This window comes from Symsagittifera roscoffensis, chromosome 2, assembly GCF_963678635.1.
Source record: "Symsagittifera roscoffensis chromosome 2, txSymRosc1.1, whole genome shotgun sequence".
Taxonomy (NCBI): domain Eukaryota; kingdom Metazoa; phylum Xenacoelomorpha; order Acoela; family Convolutidae; genus Symsagittifera; species Symsagittifera roscoffensis.
This window is the reverse complement of record NC_087063.1, coordinates 83,141,168-83,165,176: the sequence shown is the minus strand read 5'-3', so window position 1 is coordinate 83,165,176 and position 24,009 is coordinate 83,141,168. Positions and strand designations below refer to the sequence as shown.

Below are 24,009 nucleotides of genomic sequence, written 5' to 3'. Positions count from 1 at the left end.
AAAGTGTCGAAAAAGGTGTTCTGGGAGTGCTCCGAAAATCAATTTGGTCTACCTAAAAAAAGGTCAACAATTTTTTTTGAAAATCCGCCCCCCCTTTCTCGAAGAAATCCTAATCAGCCCCTGCCCCCCCCCTTTAATAAAAAAACTGCCTTTGTGTATGTGAAAGATCGTAATCTAATCTACTTCCTCCTGTTTTAAAACATTGAATTTTTAAAACATCGAGAAACATCCTGTTTTAAAACATCATATTTTCTGTAAATCTGAGGTTGGTATCTGGGGGGTGGAGGGGGGGGGGGGGGGGGGGTGGTTGGGGTGTGGCAAATTGAGTGTCTCCGGGGTCGAGATCCCGCTCAAAAACCGCTCATATCTTGAGCGGTTTTTGAGCGGGATCTCGATCCGGGAGACACTCATTTTGCCACTGTTTAACACTCACATCCGCTGTTGTGCCCCTGTTTAAGAACTACATGCAATTTTATTGGTTATATTTCTGGGCTGGGTTATGTTGCTTCACCCTCAAGCAACGAGCACGGCTCATGGTGGGCCTCGAACATCCGACCTTTCGATTGAGAGGCGGAGACGTAACCACTTCACCACCACTTCACCATATCAAAGGTGAAACGTACAGTGTATGAAATTGTGGGAGGAAAAGAGCCCTTAGTTATTGTAAAGATCTTCAATGGGAAATAGCGCACCTATGTTCCGTTCTTCCGAACATCATGGAGCTCCTGGACTGTCGCATCGTGTTGTGTTTCTTGAAGTGTGATTTCTGTTTCATACTTGAATCTCTGAAGTGTTCGCCACCTGTGTTAGAATATAAGAGAATACAGCAAATACTCCTTGATTTCGTTTTAACTCTTTACTATTAAAAAGGGATCTACTTAACAATCTCCACCCCTTTCAAGAAAGGGGGGAGATTGTCAAGTAGATCAAAATGGTCGATTTTTCTACCAATCAGAATGCAGCAAAATTATAATTCTCAATAGAAAGCTCAGTGCTAATTTACTGTATATATTTATACGGGCGGAGACTCTTAAGCAGGTACCATAGGGGGGAAATTGTTAAGCAATATTTTGCAATATTTTGCAATATTTTACTTAGCAGTCCATCTCCCCTCAAAAGTCAGATACAATCGTGCCAGTTCACACCGAAAAAATCTTTGAAAAAAAAATCGAAGTCAAGATCGCAAAATTTTCTCAAGAAAATACTAAAATTAAAAAAATATTAAATTATCAAATATGTGAATTTTTTTTAAAAAATACTAAAAAAATTCTAATAAAGACAGTTGGTGAACCCAGCTATTAATTTTTATTAATTTCATGAATTTTTTTAACTACATTTTTACCTTCCACTGAATATTGGTGAGTCATCGTCTGAGTTTGACAGCTAACAATGTTTTCATTCGAGTTTGAAGTCTCTTTGTTCGAGCTTCTTCCTGTGAGTCGCTTGAAAATACTTTTTCTTTTTTCCACCCGCGTGTTAGCCCCTCCAGGGCTCGAACCGGTCACGTTGGGTTTGTTGACCGGACTCAAATTCATGTCTAGTGAAATTTTTCTGGTTTGAACAGACGAATTGACTTCTTGCGAGATGTATTCCTACAACAAAAAACTGAGTTTCGGCTTAAGGCCAATGTAATCACTTGGATAGATAGTTAGTGCTTGAGAAAAAAATACCACCTTCCAATACCACAAAATACCAAAATAAAGGTATTTAAAATGAATCTGAATGAGTCACAAGACATCCACCCGCAGAAGCGAATCTAGGATTTTCTAAAAATTTTTGAACTTTTTTCTTAGGCGAAATTTTCTAGGCAGACCAAATTGAGTTTCTGAGCACTCTCAGAACACTATAAACCCACTATTTCGACCAAAAATTTTGCACAACAGGCAATTTTTTGAAGAAAAAAAACGTTTTTGGGCACTTTTTGAAAATTTTAACAAAAAAATTTCGTTTTTTCTGCGCACGCTTCCCTTCAAAATTAGTATTTATTGGAATATTTAACAAGACTGCTCGTATCAGGCCGAAGCCCCAAATCTCTTCAAAAATCAAAAACGTTCATTTTCTTTTTCAAACGTTTTCCATCTAGCACAGCTATTCCGCCATATTCTTCAAAAATTAGCTTTTCACATATGTACTTGTTTTTTGGCATTGGATTTTTTTATTTTCTAAGCAACATTTTTTTTCTATTTCTAAGCAACATTAAACTACAAATAATTCAATAATAAAAAATAGCAAAAATTACGAACTTGCATTGTGTGATGTTCGTGAAAACTCAGATCGTTCAGACTCGCATTCGTGTATGCCCTCGGTTTGTTCATTTTCATGTCTTCCTTCTCAGCCTCCAAAATGTCCTCACAGAACAGGTAAACGCGTCTCGTTTGCTCACTTATTTTAACGTTATCATTTTTCATCATGTCAATAATTTCTTCTAGTTTCTGTTGCGGTGAACTAAATGTGCAAAATGATTTTCGCGCCTCCAAACCAAAATTTGATTGCCCTAATTGAAAATTCCGAAGCGTTAGCGGAAACTCAGGGAAATTTCCGTCGTCGTCATCGTCGTCGGAATCTCGAACCGGGGCTTCGTCATCTTCGCGACTCGTCTCCTGGATTTGAAACGACGAACCGAACAATGAAACACGACTTCCGCGGCTAGACTTACAAGACCCTAGAGTCGAAACATGAGAGTTCGACGACCGCCACGTATTCGAGTTTACCGAGTTTGAGCTTCGTCGACGACGGAATTGATCGGGGGTCAGAAAAGAGAAGCGTCTTTCCGCTTTAATAGTCTCTTGAACACTCATTTTTTCGGCTTGCAAATTATCATCATCAACATGTGAAGGAAATGGCAATGTATTTGATGAAAACAGAACATTATTAATGCCGGCACTAAATCTTCGAACTTTAACACTGGTTGAAATTTTAGATTTGGTGTTAATTTTAGTCAATTTTGTCGATTTTGAGTCCATTTTTTTTCTTCAAAAATGTAATCATAAAATTAAACACTCTAATTTGGTTAATAAATTTGAGAGCAGTGAAGGTTTTTTGCGTTTCGATGAATTGAAATGGAAGTAACGCACTGAAACCAGGGCAGAATAATTGACTGCATATTTGAAGTTTTCAATTATTTGATTTGGGTTACAACCACAAAAGTTTCGCAGTTTATTCAGGTCAAAATTTATTGTATTAATAACAATGAGTGCAAAGAATTGTCTATTTATTCGGCAGACAAAATTTCCTCCAAAAATAGCGGATAAAAATTGGGATGAATAGAATTCGATATCAGAAATCGATTTTGATTGAAAAATAAAGGAAAGTTAATCGACTTTTATGAAAATAAAGATTGTCAAATAAAAACGAAATAAAACTTCGATAAGTTTTCTTAGATTGCGATTGAACTGATATAGAACTTGATAAACGGTAGAAACTTCACCGCCAAATTGTTACTGTGAATGAAAGTTGATAAAGCTCGAACAGTTAAGTAAGCTGGTATATGGCGCAAATGTGTATGATGGCGCCTTCAGATGTTAAGTCCATTCATTTTATACCTTTATTGGCATTGGTAGGGTAATTTCAGGGGAGAATAGTTTGACAGTAACTTGATAACATAAATCTACCATTATTTGTAACTTTATCGTCATGAAACTATTGAATTAGACGTCATTTATTGTATATGTATTTATTTTATAACAGTTTTTTTTTCAATCATTGACAAGAAATTTTAAAAATTAACAAAACTTGAAACTTAAAAAATATTTTTAAAAAAGCTGCTTAAATCAGGGCAAAATTTTGAATGTTCTGTCTGCCCTTTAACGTCGATCAAAGCGCAGTCAGAAAATTGGTTGCAAAAGTTTGATAAAAAAAATTGAAAAATAACATGAAAACTTTTTCAATTTTCAATAAATTTTTTTAATTCAACTTCAGCTTATAATTTTATCCTAGCTACGCAAAATACAAAAAGAACTTGCGTCTAGTGAAATTTAAATTAGAGCAAAAAGCCTGCCTTAATTCAACTTGGATTGAGTTGATTTACAGCTGACGCTTGAATATGACGAATTTTACTGAGCGTTCAATGTCCCAAATTGGACCCCCAAAAACTCTGCAACCCGAAAAACTCTCAAATATTACGAAAGACCACCCCAAGCATAAACATACCATCATTTTTTTTGTAAGAGTTAGCAAAAAATGGTTCTCTCAGATAAAAACAATGGTGGCATTGGAAAAAAACAGTAATACTTGAGGATGCATCATTTGACCAAAAACTAAGAAAATCAATTTTTGATTCAAAGTCAAAACTGTTTGAATCAGAGCAGAATCAGTCCTCAAATTTTCCCGAGTTGAACTCACAGTAAAATTCAATGCAGGATCAAGGTTAATTCATGAACTGGCATCTATGAATCAAGTTCTGATCAGTGTCACAGCAGCTCAGTTCAGATTCAAGGCTCATTCAGCGCTCTAAATATCATTAAAAACAGCCATGAATCAGCGAAGGTTGAACGTTGCAATGTTAATGAAACAAAGCTGAAACAAACCGATTCAGTGCTGATGCAGCGCTATTATCCCAATTTTTTATCAAAATTTGGTGGGGAAGACCTAAGACATGTATATTCGTACAATTCACGCCCTGAAACGCACGAATATGCATGTTTTAGGTCCCTTTCCCACCAAAATTAGGGTTGAATAAGCGATGAACCAGCAATGCAAGAACTTTGTAAAAACGCTGAAAATGCTGATTTAGGAAATTGTTGATCCGAAGATGTTATACCACTAAGCAATCTATGAAGCAGCGTTAAGTCAGCACTTCGAAAAACCATGAACAACACTGAAAAAAACTGTTTCATCGCTGATTAATTCTGATGAACCCAAAGAAAAGAGCTGAAAGAAATGAATTGACGTAACGCTCAACTTGAAATAATATCAGTCTACGGAAACAACTTAAGAGATTACAATCAATGATAGAGTACAGTACGGAATCAAACATCAGATTACAACCAAATCAATAATGAAACGGAAAAAAACTATAAAAAAATCAATTGAGCTCGTTTTTCAAAATCCCAGCTGCGCACAAATTAAATGTTTATTTTTAAGTCAATTAACCGCTTTCCTCAAGACAATTTACACACTGTTTTTTTTTCAGGAAAATGGGCGTCAACAATATCATATTATTCAAAGTAACATAATCCTAATTTCAAGAAAAGACAAACGTGAAAAATATCGAAAAAAAAACAATAAAACAATTTTTAACCAATTGATAAGATATGCGTGTATACAGGATTTGATTGGAACTGTTAACTTTCTTCAATTCAATTTATATTGAATTGTTTGAGCTGTAATTCGCCTCTGCTTACCATTGTGCACTAAAAATAGCGAATAAAAAGCGTATTAAAAATACCAACCTGGTTGTTGTAAAAAAAGCAACTTCATTAAAATGGTCTTTCAGATTTGTATTCATAGCTGGCCGGAGGAAAAATCAGTCTGAAAAAAAATACAATGCCAATAGTAGTAGTATAAATTGGTCTGAAAAGCTCTCAATTGGATAAATCATCTATTTTATACTAAGTTTTAATCTTTTGCATGAATTACCGTGAATTGAAATTCCACTAACCATTTTTTATTGCGATTTAAACCCTCATTCTTAACGGCTGAGACATTAAGAGATTTGCGCAAAGCATTGAAAATAATTAACAGTTCTTTTTGTTATACAATCGTATCGCCATTCAAAAACACTGTACATAAGTGAAGTCGTCTTTGATGCCATTGGTAAAATTTTAAGAGTCTGTTAGCCAAAATCCGATGACTTAAAAAGTACCAAAAAGCTGTAATTTGGGCGGCGATAGCGTTGCATTATCGAGGAGGGTGCATTCCTGGTTAATCCCATGGGATTTTGCCTTTGGTGTTCCAAATTAAACATTTTTGCCCCACAAAATTTCTCATTTGAATCGATTACCCACACAAAAAAAGGAATTAGAACAGTCTATTCCTGCAAGTTTTGAATTACTTTTTTCTTAGTTCGAAGATGGGGTTAAAATGAGTAGCCTGAGTTTTGATTCTGCCTAGTTCTGATTAAAAAAAACTGACAACAACGTGCAAAATTTCTTATTTTCAAGATGTCGCATTTATTTCTTTTGCTTCAATAAACAATGAGCAGGTTTCAATGAATTTATTTTGCTGTCGTTTGAGTTACAGGTTCTTTTTTTTCGGATTCGTTGGATTTTTCTAAATTGCCAGTTTTTAATTCAGTGGATATCTACATATCATAATTGCGTTTACAAGTGATTGTATTTCTCCTTATCTCCTTATTTCGGTCGAAAACTTACCAATTTAGTATCTTCTCTGAATTTCCTCAAATCCACCTTTTCTCAAGTGTTCCGCCTAGCAATTAACAAAAATTAACAAGGATAGCAAGTTACTGTGCAAGAAGCACAGAATGCTCCGACCAGTCTTAAAAAAGTACAACAAACTTTTTTTCCAAAGTGTCGTTTTTTTCGGCTTGGTGTGATAAAAGAATCTGAGCAAAAAAAGTAGAGCTTAGGCATTTTTGTGAGTCATTGTGAAATAAGAAAGTTGGAAAAAAAATTTGAAGACGTTTATAAAAAAAACAAAAAGTTAGAGTTTTCAAAAATTTTTTGTTTTCTTTCTTTTTTACCGGATACTATTGCATTTAAGCAAATGATTATTGATTTACAAAAAAATCAAAAATTTCAAACCGGTTTTTCTCGACACTGGGAGAATTTTTTATGTTGTTCGAATGACGACTGAAAGGGCTTTAAAATGATATATCAATCAACCCAGTCCGAAGATTATTTGTGGTAGCTAACTTTGCGTGGAAAACAAAAAGCAAGAAAAAACTTAAACACACCCGAATACAACGTTCCTCCCCGTTTTCAATGGTGGGAACAAAAACAATGCTGTTGAAATCTAATTTATTTTTTTTTGCTCCAAATTTACAAGAAATGAAACACAACTATGCTCCGGGTGTTATTTTTTATTCAGTCAAATTTTGCGATTGGAGTAAAAACTTTTAGCAAAAAATTTCATACCTCAGTGAAGATAGCGACTCCCTGAATTCAAATTAAAAAATGTCACCTTCAATTTGAAAAAAACTGGGAGTTTGAAAATTGCTAATTTGGCTATGCTCTGGACTAAATTATACGGTCTGTGACACTTTTATTTTTTCAACCATTTTGAGTCACAAAATTGTTTATATCAAATGTTAATGACTCTAATGGTCAACACTTGTAGCTGCTGCTGGATAAACGTTGTTCAGAAAAAGACTTAATTGACACCTATTAAGTTTTTCAATGAGATGTTTCAACTTCAACCATTTTCGACAAAATTCTGAAGAAAACTTGAAAACGGAAACTCTAAAAAGAATTAAAATCACATTTGTCAGAAACAATCCAAGATGTGTCAACACAGTTTTTAAGCGTTGAGAATAAATTAGCTCGCCGAATTGGTTACAAATGAAATCATCAAGGTTAAAATGAAATCAATTCACTTCCGAGACTTGAAAAATTGTTGGAATTACAATGAAAAAGAGTTTTGGTTTTTGAAAATATCAATCACAAAGGACTCAAGAAGCACAAAACCTCCAAGTATTAACACATAAATTTGAAAAAAAAAACGAAAATATTAAGACAAAGCTGCAAAAAACTGCAAGCGTAGCAGTAAGACTAGTAATTTTAATCAAAATACAAGTCAGTTTTTTAAAGTTTGGATGACAAAATCTTTCAAATGGTAGTAAACAATTTTGACAAACGCATTTAATTAAAAAATCAAAAGCCCTTCAATATAAAGAAACAAACGTTACTTTTTTGCTAGCAATCGTTTTTGTTATTAAATTTAAATTTTATTTGTTTTTCATTCACAATTTTTCAGCTGGTTTGTTGGCTATCATCGGATTTTGCATCGAATTCATTTTTTCCATCGCATTTTCAAATTGCGGCTTATTAACGAAACTTGACTCACTGTATCATTGTCATAACTTCGTATAATGCAACAGGAGAAAAGTTATTTACAATTTTAATCAATATTCATTCGCTTAAGTACAATTTTAACTGGTAAAAAAGAAAAAAAGAAAAAAAAAAGAATTCATTTGAAACTTAACTCTATAAAACAAACCAAGGGAATATTTTCTGGGTGGTGCACAAACCACCCAAAAAAGAATTAAGACTGCTCGTATTAGGGAAAAGCCCTGAAAGTTCCGACTGCTTTTTCAGGTTTATCGAGCAGTAGTAACATAAAAAAAACAAATATAATAAAAAAATGAAAAAATGTTTTTCTAAAATTTGAAATTTTTTTATCATCCCCCCACACGCGATATACAGTTTAAAGAATAGATTTCGCTCATTGTAACAAAACAATTATGGCAAATAAGCTTCTTTCAACCAATTTGGAACGATTTCAAAGACAGATTAAATCTCCGCTTTCGAGTTAATAGCGCGAAATATATCGCGCGTTAATTGTCCCAATTTAGCCAAAATGACAATCTTTAAACCCCCAAAACTTTACGAAAAATGATCACAGGTGAAATATCTTTTCAAATTTAAGCTCAGGACAAAAATATCGTTTGAATGATGTAATAAAATTCCGTCAAAAAGGGCTAGTTAAAAAGTCGAAATTTGACTGAAGAAAAAAAAACCCATCCCGAGCACAAATATTCCGTCACTTTCGTATCGAAAGTCGGAACAACTAGCTGTCATATTATCTAGTAGAAAGTACCAAACAGTAATAAAACAAACCTGCTCGTATCTGGGGAAGCCCTGAATGTTTCAACTGCCTTTTAAGGTCTAAGGGGTAGTGTTGAGATCTACGCAATGTTAAGTACAAAGTGATGTAATTCGTGTATGACAAATTTTATATAAGTTAAAAAGAATGCCTCAATTTAATTTAGTTACTAGCACAAATACCCGTTACTAGCGCGATATTAGCACAATTAAACGCCACGTTAATTGTACTAAGTCGGCCATCTTTAGAGCCCTATAATTTTAAGTCATAAATTGCTAGACAAAAATTCAAAATTTATCTGGAGAAAAAACCACCCCGAGCACAAACATTTCGTCACTTTCTTCGAAAGTCGGAAAAAAAACTAATGTAAAATAATAAAAATCATGCCATATTCAACGCTAATAACATAGGTTTTGACTGGCTCATACGCTGCTCATTTAGTTAATTGTTCCGACTTTTGAAGAAAATGAGGCATATATAATCTCGGGTGTTATTCAATCAGACAAATTTCCAAAAAAGAGTTACTTGCTCGCTCCGGCGATTGCTCGGAGGCAAACTAATTGGTCTTATTAATTTCATACAGGACTCAAGTTTTAAAACTTAAAATTTTATGTAACCAGCCTACAATTCACAGTTTGTCAATTTTTTTTTCCAAAAACTATGCGAAACCAATTAGAGGGCAGCCGGAACATTCAAGGCTTTGCCCTGATACGAGCAGTCTAGTTTATACTTCGACTGGTTTATTCACACTCGATTTTATAAATAATTGTTGGCCATGTTTTGCTTTCCAGCTGACAAGTTTTATTGAAATGAAAGGAAAACTTTCTCCCAAATGGTAACGCGGGCTGTTCTTAAGTGGGATGTACAAAAGAATATATACTGACGTCATTTGTCTAAAAAGCACTCTAAAATGCTTTTTTTTAAAAATCTCTGTTCATATAAACCACATAAACACAAAATAGCTTTAAAAAATTAGCCTAATGATTGCAAAGCTGATTACCGACGTAAGACGCTCTATTATTCTTGCAATTTGCGACTTGCCTTCTGAATTGCATCTTGAAATTGTCATGCAAGCTAATTTAGATGTTTTTTATGGTCAATTTTACAGGTATTTTTTCATCATCGATGCGCGAATGTTGTTTGAGAGCAAAATTTTGACCTAAACTGACATTTAATGTGATATTTACGCGACTTAATTTGTTGTCTAATATTGTGTCGAAATAAACATCTAAAATGACAGTTATCAACAATTAGCCAATTTGTCTCCTGCTCCGTGTCTACCCTTTTTAACCTCTCTTCCCCCTCATTTCTGAATTACCCCGATCCCCTTCCCACACGCAGAAAAAGTCATTTCGGAAATATGTTTTTTTTTTCAGTTTTTCAATAAGAGGCAAAATGGGTTAAAAGTTGCTCTGTTAGATCTGCTGCAAACTAAGAATCCCTCGCTGTTTTTGCAAAAAAAAGTATCCGTTGTAAACTTCGAAATTTCCTGAGTTTGAAGCTTGACATACAGTTATGAAGTTTTCACCAGCTTAGGTTCTCTAAGTTTGGGCATATTTGTCCTTCATTTTTCATAGGTCTCTTGCAAAACCACTGATTACACAATGAAACCATGTGAATTTCTATGAAGAAATCGACACCTCATCACCAAAAACTTTCCTCCGTGATTCACTAAGTGTCACCCCTCTGTACTAATTTGAGATATCCATTTTCGGATCACTGAATCAAAATAGTCTAAGAGCGCCTTTGGCGCCAATATTTACTAACTTTGAGTGAGGAACCCAATTTTCGATTCCGTTGCCCCCCTCGACAAAATCGTAGATCCGCCCCGCTATTCAACCTATTTCAACGCTGAAGCAAATCGAGTATTTTGTTTCTTTTGGACGGAAATGCGGCTCGGAAAAAATTGAAAGATTTTGGTCAAACATTTGGCGTGAGGCGGATTTTGCCGCAAGCGACAATTGGTTGCAATCGACTTTTTGCAGCGTTTTTAAAAGGCAACAATTCGCACCAAGCGACACTTCGTACCAAGCAATAATTAGCAGCACGACCAATTGCTAGTTGGGAGGATTACTAAACGAAGCGAAAATAAGCAAAAATTAAAATCCAGCGAGCAATGGAAATTAACAGTAAAGACAAGAGTAATTGAACGTCAGAAGTATCCAAAACACCTTCGTTTTGATTCATTTCTTTCAATTTCATCTTAAAATTATTACACTTACTGATACCAACACGCCTTTAAAATTTGTCATGATCGAGCGAGGAAAACAGCAACTTGTCCACGATGGAGAAACTTTCAACCAAAACCGCCATAACATAATAACTGATAAATCCAGCTGGCGATGCATGAAGAGAAAGTGTAATATTTCTGTTGCCACCATCGCAGATGAAATAGTCAGCATATCCGGAGAAGATGGTCACAAAAATATTCCATGCAAGGAAGAAGTAGAAAAAAATAGCAAAGACTTTTCTAATTTTAATTTTAATTAAAAAGGTAAATTACCACACCCAGCTGAACAAAAGCATAAGTTCTCGAACAGGCTAATTTCTTTAAAACCGGGGTTATTTTTTAGGGGGATCAAAAAAAAATTTTTGTCCTGTTATAAAGCTGTAAATTTACATGATTAAACGTGCTCTCAAACAGAAATGAAAAACAACATTGGAGCCTCCAAGAATCTTTTACGTGAAAAAAGCTGAGAATAATAGCCTCGAAACATCGGTGCCTGCAGTCAACTGAAAAAAAAATCAATCCAGGACTGAGCCCTCACAGATTGTGGTAGATTGGCCGTAGATTTTGAGAAGGATTTATCAGGTCTTTTTGCAGGAATTCAATGGAGTAAATATTAAAGAATGCTTCTTTCACTTGGCTTGTGGTAGATTGGTTGTAGATTTTGAGAATGTTTCAATTAACGCCTGTTTGAAGGAGTTCAATAAGTAAATATAAGACGTAGCTTTTTCATTTTTCTCAGGCCGATTGGCGCAAAATTCAAGAGATCGGATTAGCAACGGTTTATCGAGAAAAAAACCAAACGCAATTGCTTCTAAAGTCAGTTTTTGCTCTGGCAGTAATACCTCATATCAACTTTGAAATCGGCATAGCTGTCTTATGCTGAAATTTCTGACAAAAGTGATGTGTCCATTTTACTGGTTTATGTGATTACTTTCAATCAACATGGGTGGGAACCATCCTCCGAGGACGCAGAAGGGATGATGGACAATTCCCTATCTCACTCTGGAATCAGTTCAAAAACGCCAAAATGGACGATTTGGTCGAGGGATGGCATATGGCCTTCCAGATGGGTATGGGGTGTGCTCACTGTACCATTCACAATTTTATCCAGTTCCTGAGAAAAGAACGAAACCTGTCGGAGAACAAGTTGGCGAGGATAACTGCCAGAGAAAGTGTCGCCAAGGTGGCAAAATACAAAAAACTTCAAGCCAGATTAACTCCTATAAAATTATTGCAACAATAATATTATCAAGCAAATTGAGGGCCTCTTGTTCAATTTTGATTTTTAGTTTCTTTGGTCTTCAATTTAAGCCTTTCATCTAATTTCTTTTGATCTGCTGAAAACTTCCATCGCTAATAATTGTCGCTTGCTACGAGTCGTCGCATGCTGCGAAAATTCGCATTTTACAAATGCCACGAATGGTCGCATGCGACGATTTCTCGGTTGCGACGAAATGTCGCCATGCCAACATTTGGATGTCAGTGAAGTTTCGTTGTGATAAGATATTACTATTATTAGGATTCTGTGTTGTTTTTGATTATAAAAGATCTAGAAAGCTCTAATTTGTTTTGATATTATCCGGTTTAGCAAAGTTGAATGGAATGAAAAATGATTAGAATAAAATAACACACGAACTGAGTAGAAAAACGTTGGGCAAAAAGTGGTTGGGGGGGGGGGGGGCTGGAGGGTGTTAGAGTTGTGGAGAGGGAGGGGAATGGCAGAGTGGAGCGGGACCATTCGAAAGAGGGAACAAGGGGGTGGGGCTCCGATAAAAAACAAGTTATAAAAAAAGTTAATCAATCTAGTTTCGAAGTTATTGTAACAAATAAGGGTTTGATTAAAGTTTGATTATATCTCAAGTATCCAGCATTTATGTTACATGTACTTAAGATAATTTGAACAATTCATTTTGAGTTATCAAATAACTGAAGAAATGTTTTACGTTCTGGCGATGTTTTGAACAATTCGATTTATCAAAATAACTGAAGAAAATCATGTCAAAAAACAAAAAAGGGTGCCACGGGTGAGTCAAGGAAGTGGAAAATGAGATGGGCGGAGGGCTAATTAGAAGGAACAGGTAAAGACAGGCTGATGCTGCTATGCTTCTAGGTTTCCCGTGGGCGGCTATTCAGCAGACCATTCCCTTTTCATACTTGTCAGAAAGCAGACAAATTTGATAATACTCTAAAGTGATTTGATGGAAAAAGACTAAAATTATGATTTTCAAATGTTCGATCAAATTAGGATTTTCCGTACAAGAAAACTCCAAATTGACTTTGATATCTGAAAAAATTTCATAAAAAAGACAAAATTGCTGAAAATTAAAATTTTTTTAAATGCTGTAGTCTTTTTTTAGCAAAAATTGCTTGGTAAACAAAAATTTTGAGAAAATTGTCTGCTTAATGGCCTGTCTGTTAATGACCTGTCTGCTTAATGGCTGTCTACTTACTGCCATGTAACCTGCGTTTCCGCTTCTCTGCTCTTCATAGATCAAAAAAGAGCCTCTTTAATGGTACTTCCGAAGGGGAAACAAAATTTTACAAGTAGTGAAAAATGGTATAGCTGGAAAGTAATTGAGTGTCTAGTAGAAGATAGATGATGGTAATCTTGAAAAATTCTCGCATATGACGGCTATATTGCACGATCTTGCAACAATCTTGAATTTGGGAGAATCTGAGAACGATGATTTTCGTCTTGTAAGTATCTTGAACAAATTAAATTCGAGTGAACATTGATACATGTTTTAGTGAAAAAAAGGTAATAGTCGGCGCAATTAGAAGGGGTTTTAGAATAATGCACTGATTTTACCTACAATCACGTTATAAGCGAAAAAAATGGATAAAAATTTAAGTTTTTTTTGCTCTGTCCTGAGTGTAAATTGCATCTATAAAACGGAAAAACTCTGACCATTTTTTCTTCACAGTGAAACTATAGGCTAGATAATCTATATAAAATTTTTAAAAAGAAAAACAGCCTCCGTTGGGTACGGGTAGTGAAATTTTTGACGCAAATCATTTTCTTCGTTTATTTGTCTTAATTGTACTCGTTCTTCGTTGTCTGTGATCCAAAAGTTTTGTTATATCTTCCAGAAGTTTTCATACATCTTTTTCAAGAAGTTTCCAAAAATTTGCATTTTTTGTGTCTAATTGTGTTTCTTACTATATTCGAACATGTTTTGCAATGAAATCATTAGGAGACCAAACTGTGCAATCGATAGGAAAACAATTTGGTGTCAGTAAGTCACTGGAATCCAGACACAAGTCATTTTACATGTTGAAATTTTGTCGGCTAAATCAAAGAAATCACAAGACAAAGAATTATCAAAGAGAACTGTCTCATTGCGGAATTTACTTACAATTCACAAAGAACATAGTTTGGCCGCATATTGATTTTTCCTTTTCATCATTTAGAAGAGTTATAGCCGAAAAAAATTGGAAAAAGCAAAAGCTAAAAATCTTTTTAATCTACTTGATCTTGCAACAATCTTGCAAACCTTATCTTCTTCTCTTTAGTAGCAATAAAACGTTTTGCTTTGAGTAAAAAAAAATTACAGTAAATGCAATGTTTGTAAAATTTGCCAAGCTCAGAATACAAAAGTTTAGCAGTTTGCTGCAGAAATCTTATTAAGCTTTAAAAATCCTGCAAAAGTTTTGCTAGACTTTTGCTGCATAAATCTAGCCTTTTGCATTCTCATAACTTAGTCAACGTTTTAGTTTTAACGATTATGCCTGGAAAATGAATTTCAAGCTTACACGTGACGATGAAACTGAAAATTTTTTCCTTAATATTCAACAAGTTTTTTGGCGGCTAGCAAAATTTACAATTTAGTTTTTCAAGTTTTAAAAATAAGAACAATATTTATAAAAAAAAACGTTCAGTCAAATAAAATTTACTTGCTTATGTACTAACCATTTATGGCATTGTATCGCGACTCAAGATAGGAGCATAAGCTAATTAGTTGCAAGAATCTATTTAGAAGAACCAAAAGTAACGAAATTTTTTTTTCAATTTGCATTCGCATATTCAATTGTTCAGAATGGTTAGCAGATAAACAGAAAAATAAACCAAAAATACGATTTCAAACAAAAAAGGTGGCGCATGAAAAAAAAATACCCTATTTGCGGCGCACTTATCATTTTAATTGTAGTATCTTTCAGAATAACGAGAATATTTTATTCAAATGCAAGTATCGTAGATTGTTCTGAATTCAGTAATCCAACTAACTCTTAAAGTACGAATCTCATTTTTACAAAAAAACAGGAGGTTTTAAATTATTCCTCGCCAATGATTTTTGCTCTGTCATTTCATCTGTAATCTGGAGAAGATGTTTATTTTTTCCTGAAACAAAGGTCAATTCGAATTGAAAAACAAGCAAAACGGTCAAAAACAATTTTTCAACGTGTTTCGGAGATGAAATTATTTTTTTTTCAATTTTTTTTTCTTTCATTTACATACTTATGTTTTTGACTAAAATCCGCTAAAAAATAGAATTCCGCTCATCCGTTTTCTGAATAGTCGGTTAACAACGTATGTTAACTACAGGTTGGCCGAAATCTAGCTATTATTATGTTATTATCAAAAACTTTAATATCAAAAACTATCAAAAGTATTTGTACAGGTTTCCATAATTTTCTTTAAAAAATAAAAATGAAAAAAAAAACACCGTGATTCAAAATCTGCAAAAAAAACACAGTGGATATTCTATCTGATTGTCAGAAGATTTAGTCTTTTTACTTGATAGAAAATAGTACATAAACCGTGCAGATAGGAGTGCTATATTATACAAACAAACATCTTGTAAGCTGGAGTTGTTTTACTTAGTAGCTAAAACAAAACGTTTTGTTAGTTTTTTTCTTCTTTTTCAGCTGCCTGGGTTGACCAAAAATGCTTATCCTACAGCTTTCATTATTAAAAAAATGCTTGTCGCACAATTTTGTACATTTCCATAGATAAAGAAAATGTTGAAAAAACTCCAAGATAAGTTTTTTTTGCATATATGAAAATTGTAGGATTAGCATTTGTTCATAAAACGAAATATAAAAAAAATCCTCAAAATTTTTGGGATGTGTTCGTGAACGAACACAAGTGACTAAAACCACGGTTTCCTCAATTTGTGGTTGAAAAAAAAAACTATTTTGGGAAAATTTCAATATTGCTAGTCATACAAAAAATGCTAGTCATACAGCTTTCATAGATGGAAAATTTATGAAGACCATTTTTTTTCTACTTCGAATCTTTTTTCAATGATTTTTTGAAATTGTATGAAAAATGTATCACTAGCATTTCCCCATGCATTTGATGTATGGAATTGTATGATAAGCATTTTCGGTGTATGGAAATGTAAGATAAGCATTTTCGGTTGATGGAGGTCAACCCGGCTGTCTCGTTTAGAAAATTTAAACTCAGTTACCTTGCAAGAGCGAAAAATGTCTCGTAACTGAGTAAAAGTGTTACTGATGATGCATGGTGCAAGCAATTGTATGCAACTCACAATGTAATACATACTATAGAAACAATATACTTGCAGAGATGGTCTCTCGCGTAGTTAAGGGTGCTGCAACTTACAAAAGTCTTGCAATAGCTTGTTATCTCGCGAATACCTTGGAAGTTCAGATGGCTCTACTAAGTAGCTCAAAAAAACGTTTGTTAGTTCTTGCTTTTTTCCCTTTGACTTGTAAGGAAAAATTATCATTCAATAATGTTGAAAGAATGTTGCAAGAATTTAGCAAAAACTTTCTTGTTGCTTTCTGGTAACTGAGTAAAAGTGGTTTTAGTGATGCATAATACAAGCATTTGTATTGAATACGCGATACTGAAGTTTTGAATATTTTTCACAGATTTTTTTTTGGCATTTATGTTAGCTTTGCATATCCTTAGGGATGAACCTATCATATAAGAAACGAGTGAAATGTTAATTTTTATCTGACAAAAAACGAAATAAACTGTAATTAAATAATATTAAATAAATAGGTAACTTTTGGAAAACAAATCTGAAACGAAAAAAAAAATCAAAAGTTATTCTTAGGCCTCGTTTCAGGAAGTAACCAAAAACCAACCTGTTTAGTGCACGTAGTGCGAACATTTCAACTTAAACAGGAACAATAAATTTTAAAATAACAAGGGTCCACAAAAAATAGAGTTCTCTTCAAGTGTTTACCTCTCTATTCCATTAGATAACAGCAATCAATCGAAGACACTTCACACTAAAATTAGCCCAAAACTCAAGTTTTAGATTTAAAAAAATTATAGTGAGATTTGAAAATAACGTTTTTTGAACCGTTGGTTTGGTAGATGCTCTCAACCTAGTCTGCGGCCGCTGGAACAAAAACTTCAAAAAACTATGATTCTCTCGAAGCGATCTACACTCTTCTGGTTAGAAGTATAGCATCAGTTAATTTTACGCCAAGTTTTTGAGAAAAATGCGAATAAAAAGATGAATTGCTAACAAACTCGTTGAAAGCTTTTAATGTAGAACAAAGGAAAGGTTTCAAAAATAAAATCGATTGTTTAGTGAGGTCTAGAAAAGCATAATTTGAACCGCCGCTTTTGTAGATGAACTCAACCTAGTCCGATGGAACACAAAATACCACTAGTACCAGCAGAAAACCACAAGTAGGGTTGCGTTCAAAAGATGGTTTCTCTGTAGCTTACTGCTCCATCATAACGTCGCTTAATTACTTTTTGTTTTTCATTGATATTTTGATTTTGTTGTGTCTCGTGTAATAATCAAAAGATGACCTCGCAGGCCTCGAATACCGAAATCTAAAACAAAGAGATAATGATATCAGGGTTGATGACCTGTTCTGGCGTAGAGATATCTAATTATTTGTTTTTTTTAGCTTATTTGAAGTCACGTAAATTCAAATTAAAAATTACATGAATAATTAATGAAGTTATGAAGATTTTTGCAAACTTCTCACTAATGAGGGTTCTCGTTCATGCTAAATTTTTTCAGGTAGAACTCGTTTTAAGTTTGCAATGAGTACACAAACAAGCATTTCATTTCCATTTTTAAAAATAAGATCAATTAGTATTCAAAAAGTTTCAGCTAATTAAGACTTAGTTGGTTAATTTTTACTACAATCTACTCCCACCATTGCATGGCAACTCAGATAGGAGAATTTCCTAATTAGTTGCCAGAGACTAGCAGAATTTTTAGAAAAACCGAAAGAAGCAAAACAAAAACCAAATGAAAAAGAGTTATCTTTGCATTTTGTTATAGCATGTTTAAAAAAAAAACAGAATGGTTTGCAAATAAACAGAACAAAAACCTACAATTGATTTGCGGCACATTTATCAATTTACTTTCCTTATCTTTTCTAATAATGAGAATGGTTTGTTGTTGTGCAATTGTCCCTTCGATTTTTTTAAGCTCAGCAATCCAAAAACGCAACAAAAAAGAATTTTTCGAAAAAAAAAACTAGAGGTTCAAAAGTTTTCTCAACAACCATTTTTTGATTTGAAAGATTCCAACTTGATAAAATCTGGGAGTTAAAGTCATTTTTGTTTTGAGTAATGTCGTTTATCTAATAGCTATGAAATGGAGACGACGTTCAATTCTTCCACAATAATAGGCAAACTCGGTTGAAAAAAAAACTGACAAAACTTTTTTTGATCTTGTTTACAAAATAAAAGTTTTAATCTTTCTTTGATTTCATTTTCCAATTTTTTTAGTTAAATTTTTGTTTTTGATTAATTTCTTTTCTGCTTAATTTCAGCTCATTTGGTTTATTAGGACTATTTTCTGAAATTCCAACATTAAATGATTTTAAATACAGGTCGATTAGTAAAAACAAAACAATATACTCGCAGAAGTTACTCTTAGAGGTTTTTATTCTTTTTTCGTGTAGCTGAGATTACTAAATTTAACAAAAATTTTGCAATAGATTATGAACTTGTAAACTCATTGTAAGTTCAGATTGTTCTAGTAAGTAGCACAAAACAAAACATATTGTTAGTTTTTGCTTCTTTTTCAGTTACATTGTTCGGAAAAATTTATCCTGCTATTTTCTTGCAAGAATGTTCCACTAATCTAGCCATCTTTTATTGTTACATTCTCGTAACTGAGGAAAAGTGTTACTGATGATGCATAATACATGCATTTTTATGCAATTTACATTATACTATTTACTAGTGATACTATAATTACAAAATATTTGCAGGGATTTTTAACCTTCTCTTGCGTAATTAAAACTGCTAGAAATTAAAAAATTTTGATTTAGTGAATATTTTGTAAGTTCAGATTGTTCTACCTATTTGCTCAAATCGAAACAATTTATGACCTTTTTCAGTTGTCGTGCTTGACTAAGCTTACCCGCAATTATCTTGCAAGAATTTTGCAAAAATCTAGAGAAAATTTTTTGTTGCATTTTTGTTATTGAGTAAAAGTGTTCCTGGCAATTCAAAGTACAAGCATATCTGATAACAAAAGAAAATTTTGTTTTTGAAAAATTGAAACAGAACCAAGAAATTGTAAATACCAAGAGTCCGTTAAAAAAAGAGTTACCTTCAAGTCTTTACTTCTTCTTCCGTTAGATAACTCTAAGCAAACTGCATTCAAATCACTTTGCACTGCAATTGGCTCACAAAATTGATTGATTTTAAGTGAGATCTAACAATAACATTCTGATCGGTCAAATAAAAAGAGTTTTGTTTTCTGTAAACATCTGCGATCAATCTTTTTCCAAATTCGAAAAACTCATTCGAAAAACTATGTTTAGAGAGGTCTAGAAAAGGAATAATTTCAACCGTTGCTTCAGTAGCTGAGCTCAACCGATGGAATACAGAACATCACTAGGACCAGCAGAAAACCAAAGGTTAGGATGTGCTCACAACATTGTTTCTTTGTAGCTGACTACTCAATCAGAGCGTTGCTTGATTACTTCTATGTTTCCTTCATAGGTTTTTTAATTTTTTGTCAAATCTCGTTTGATGATTTAAAAAAATACTGAAATCGAAGTTAGAAAATGAATATATCAGGGCTGTTAACTTATTCCGACTTATAAATATTTGTTTATTTGTTTTTTTTTTCACATATTTGTACACATAGCCTTATTCGAAAATTACATGAATTATTATTGAAATTATATCGCTGGTCTTTAGATGACAGTTACTGCACAGAATCTTGCATTGTTTTCGCTAATGAGGATTCTCTTGCAAGATTTTTCAAGATACAGCTCATCTTGTTTTAGATTCCAAAAAGAGGTTGGTTATCTTAGAAAAATCTTATCTCCTTGCAAATTAACCTTTTTGAAAAATTTTTCAAAAAATAAAACCAGATAATCTAAGAGATATTTATTAAAATTTGTGTTGACAAGGGTCTTTTTTCTACTCCTCGTAAACTTTTGAAACAATCAAAACGAGTTTTTGAGTTTAAATAAATGTTTTTCACTATGTCAATTTTGATCAAAATTGGTCAAAAATTGATCCTTTGTTCACGACAAATGAAATATTTGCTAAAAATCTAAACGAGGAAACAATCGCTTAACTGGATGCAGTTACTTGCAAATTATTCCGATAATTGATTAAGATTAGTCGGCTAGATTAAAAAAATTCTTTTGATAAAAACAAGTGAAAAAAGATATATATATATTTTTTATTTAATCTTCCAGGTTGGATAAGAAAGGTTCTTTTGGATATCATAAAAATTATAGCAATTACAGCATTATCTTCGCAAATAGAATTAGTTTGCGTCTTCAATTGATTATTTTACACGATAGTTTTTTAAGGGTCCTTTTTTCAAAGATCTTAGTTTAAAAATTGATTGTCTGGGAAGATCGTACAAGAATCTTACGAGACCTTTTAAAAGAATGAAAAATTTTTAAAATTTTTTCAGGATACACGCAGCAAGCGCCCATGGATTATAAACGATTATGTTTTCGTTTTATAAACAGTATCGATAAATTTCAAAAAATCGATTATTTTCCATTAAAAATGGATTATAATGCTAATACTTTTATGCCAACTTTTTTGTCAGTATATAATTGATTATAGCGAATTTTTTATTAATTAATAAAAAATTTACAAATTTGTTTTCAAATTATCTCTTTGCTGTTTAATTCATTTGCTACCGATTACGTCGTCTTATAAGATTACATTTGACATCGAAATTTTTTATTTCATAGCGGTTTATTAGTTTTTTTTATTTTATTTTATCACAATCGCCGTTCAGCCAAACATCACCCCCTACTCTTTCGTTCAAAAAATCCCCCATCCCCACGCCCAAGTTCGCCCAACTGCACCCCCCTCCCGCCCAGTGGGTCGGAGGAGGAGGAGGAGGAGGAGGAGGAGGAGGGAGGGGGGTTGTTGAGATGCTGGTAATAGTTGAACGTGTTGTTTAGGGGCAGGGGGAAGGGGGTTTGAACGGAATTTTATCGACTTCGACCTACTTGACAACTTCGTAAAAAAGTCGATAGGGTAAAAAAAGCTTGTGGAAGGGAGATGAAACGTTCCAAGCGGCTCCAAACTGGTGGATGTAAAATGGGGGGTGTTAACATGGGGAGGTGGGAGGGGGAGGGGTGTTAAACTGGGGGCCGTGGAAAGGGGGAAATCGGAGGAGTGCGCGTGGAGAAGGGTCCGTTCGAGCATATTCATTCATTTTATTTTGTTGCTTATTGTAGTTTTGAGAGACATCACATAAAAATTCTTGCAAACCTTGTGCAAATTTTTGCCAAAACAATGCGAATTTAGTACTAAAAAGATATCGGAGTATTGTCGATTATAATGGATTATAATGGACTTTTGTTTCAAATTTATTCGATTATAATGGATTAATTTGACAAAATTAGTCAATTTTAATGCCAAAAATCATGAATTATAATCGATTCTAATACGAAATCCATTAAAATCGATTTAAATCCATAGGCTCTCGGAGCATGTAGCCTTCTTTGATCAACAGAAGATGAGCATACATCTGAAAATATATAAGTGTTTTCGTTAGTTTTGATGAACTAGGCAGATTATGTTCTTTTCAAATTCATGAAAAATTTTCTAAAATATTTGAAAACTTTCTTGCTGTTCCAAAAAATGCGTAAGATATATGATTCAAAATGTATGAACCTGTGAATCACACGTGACTCGCATTGTTTTGTTCTCGAGGTTTCAGTCTCACAGTCCGATCATGTATAGTAAAGTAGCTGTTTTTCTGAATATTTTTGTTCATTCTGTTAATTGTTTGCAAAAAACGGGACGAGTGACGCAAACAGTTCTTTCTTACGCAATCGAATTCTAATTGAGTTGGGTTTAAAAGGTTTTCGCAAAACCTTCAAATTATTAAATCTTCTTGGGCAAGCACTAAGGCAATTTCCTTAAGTAACCCGTGAAGCAATGTGAGATAATTTTTTAGATATTTGAAGCATGAAGCACTAAAAATGACAATTAAAAGAAACTTAAAGAAACTTTTTGCTCTGTAGAGCTCGAAACTTTGCTTGATTCTTGCTGTGATATCCTATGCGGTATCGTGGGAAAACTAATGGTAATTCAATAATGTATTCTGAATTAATTGAATTAAGTTTTCTTTTCTTTTTCTAAAGTTAGTTACTGAGAGAGATCCTGCAGAATCAAAACTCTGAGTTCTCAGCTGTGTGTCAATGTCACTGTACACATGACCTTGGACACATCATAATAATAATAATACCACTGAAGGTTGGTATTACATAATTCAATTACTGCTATTGCAGTAGCAGTATATGACATACCCCCCTCGAGAGGAAAATAAATTTTTCAATATATGAAATAATTTATGTTAAAAAGAGTTTAATACACTCAGTTCACAGCTAGTTTTTGATTTTGGAAGATTAATCATTTGGATTTTCAATTCTTAGTTTTCTTCGAGGTCTATTCTCCGGCAAGGATTCCAATCCGTTCCTTTGTCCAGCGTTGCATAACTGAATTTTCTCCGGAATAAATGTCTCTCTAGTATACGTAGTTTCGACTCTACGGGCCTATCACTTCGTTCTTGGAAGTCTGTTAGCCTCTTCCGGTAATCCTGGAGTGCTGCCTTGAATAGTGCTCCCCCTGATAACTCCTCCGATACTTCCTTGATGGCAAGTTTTACTGGGTCTCCAAATCGCTTAGGCTCTTTATTCTTGGTTTGTCTTACTCCGGAATCCTAGGCGCTAGAATCATCAGAAACCCCTTGAGAAGGCTCAAATATTGTGTCCCTTTCAGATGCTGGTTGGACATTCCCTCTGAGGTCGTCCGCGACTTTTTGGACCCCCTTTTAGAAGTTGGTCTGCAACATTCTCCCACTCAGCCGGTGCCAAATTCCGGTTTTGAAATGTGTCTAGGATATCCTCCATACGTGTTTGAGAATCGATTGTCTTTAGTTTGGCCTTTTGTTTGGTTTTCGGGGTAGAACTCGCGTGAATGTCTTTGTTGAGGTATATAAAGTTGACGTTGATTGTTCGTTGCGCTGGTCAACTGCGATAGCAGTTTGTCTTGGCAGTTTACTCTAGTTGTCGTCTGATTTTTTTCCTTCCTCTTCTTTTCGCCCTTCTTCAGAACGACATCGAAATGGGACCCGCTGTATTCGGCTTTGCTTTTTTGATAGCTAAGCTTAGACCCCTTCTAGCTACCGTATCCTTTGAGGTTACAACTGTTTGGCTTTGCTGAAACCGATCCACCGGGTTCACAAAATCGGCCATTACCACGGCGGCCCGTCGTAATTCTTCATCCGACTCAATGTCCTCTAGAAATTCAGGGGAACTGATTCTTTGGAATTTCTTATTTGGCTCTGCCGATGGGCTTTTGCTCTCTCTCCGCGTTTTCTCGTGTGGTTAGAAGCATTTTTGCTTGAGCGATTTGCGATTTCCTGTAGATAGATCCTGTTGACGTCTTGACCTTCGAATCAGTTTCTGCCGCTATTTTCCCCTTCAACTCTTTCGTCAGCGCTTGTCCACTCTTACGTAACGGATCGTTCTCAGAATTGTTTTCTGTGGAGACTGCGTGTTTTCCTTTTCCTTGTCTTCTATGAACCTCTTATCCAGGAGTATATCATCTCCTTTCGTAGCTCTGGTTTTGATAATCCTGTTTCGTCATTAATTCGCCGCATGTCGTT

General features: G+C 34.1%; 2 protein-coding genes across 2 annotated transcripts in view; both read right to left on the bottom strand.

Annotated features, from left to right (window-relative positions):
- Positions 1-3,045, bottom strand: part of LOC134840024 (uncharacterized) — a 4,249-nt gene extending 1,204 nt beyond the window's left edge. Inside the window, exons 1-3 of the mRNA XM_063855650.1 lie at positions 2,244-3,045; positions 1,343-1,592; positions 693-801 (exon numbers count right to left, since the gene is read on the bottom strand). Of these exons, the coding sequence (XP_063711720.1) occupies positions 693-801; positions 1,343-1,592; positions 2,244-2,963 (1,079 nt within the window). The 5' untranslated portion in view covers positions 2,964-3,045. The remainder of the gene's footprint in view (positions 1-692; positions 802-1,342; positions 1,593-2,243) is intronic.
- The window catches only part of LOC134840025 (motile sperm domain-containing protein 1-like), a 484,177-nt gene that overhangs the window by 218,861 nt on the left and 241,307 nt on the right, over positions 1-24,009 (bottom strand). The window lies entirely within an intron of this gene.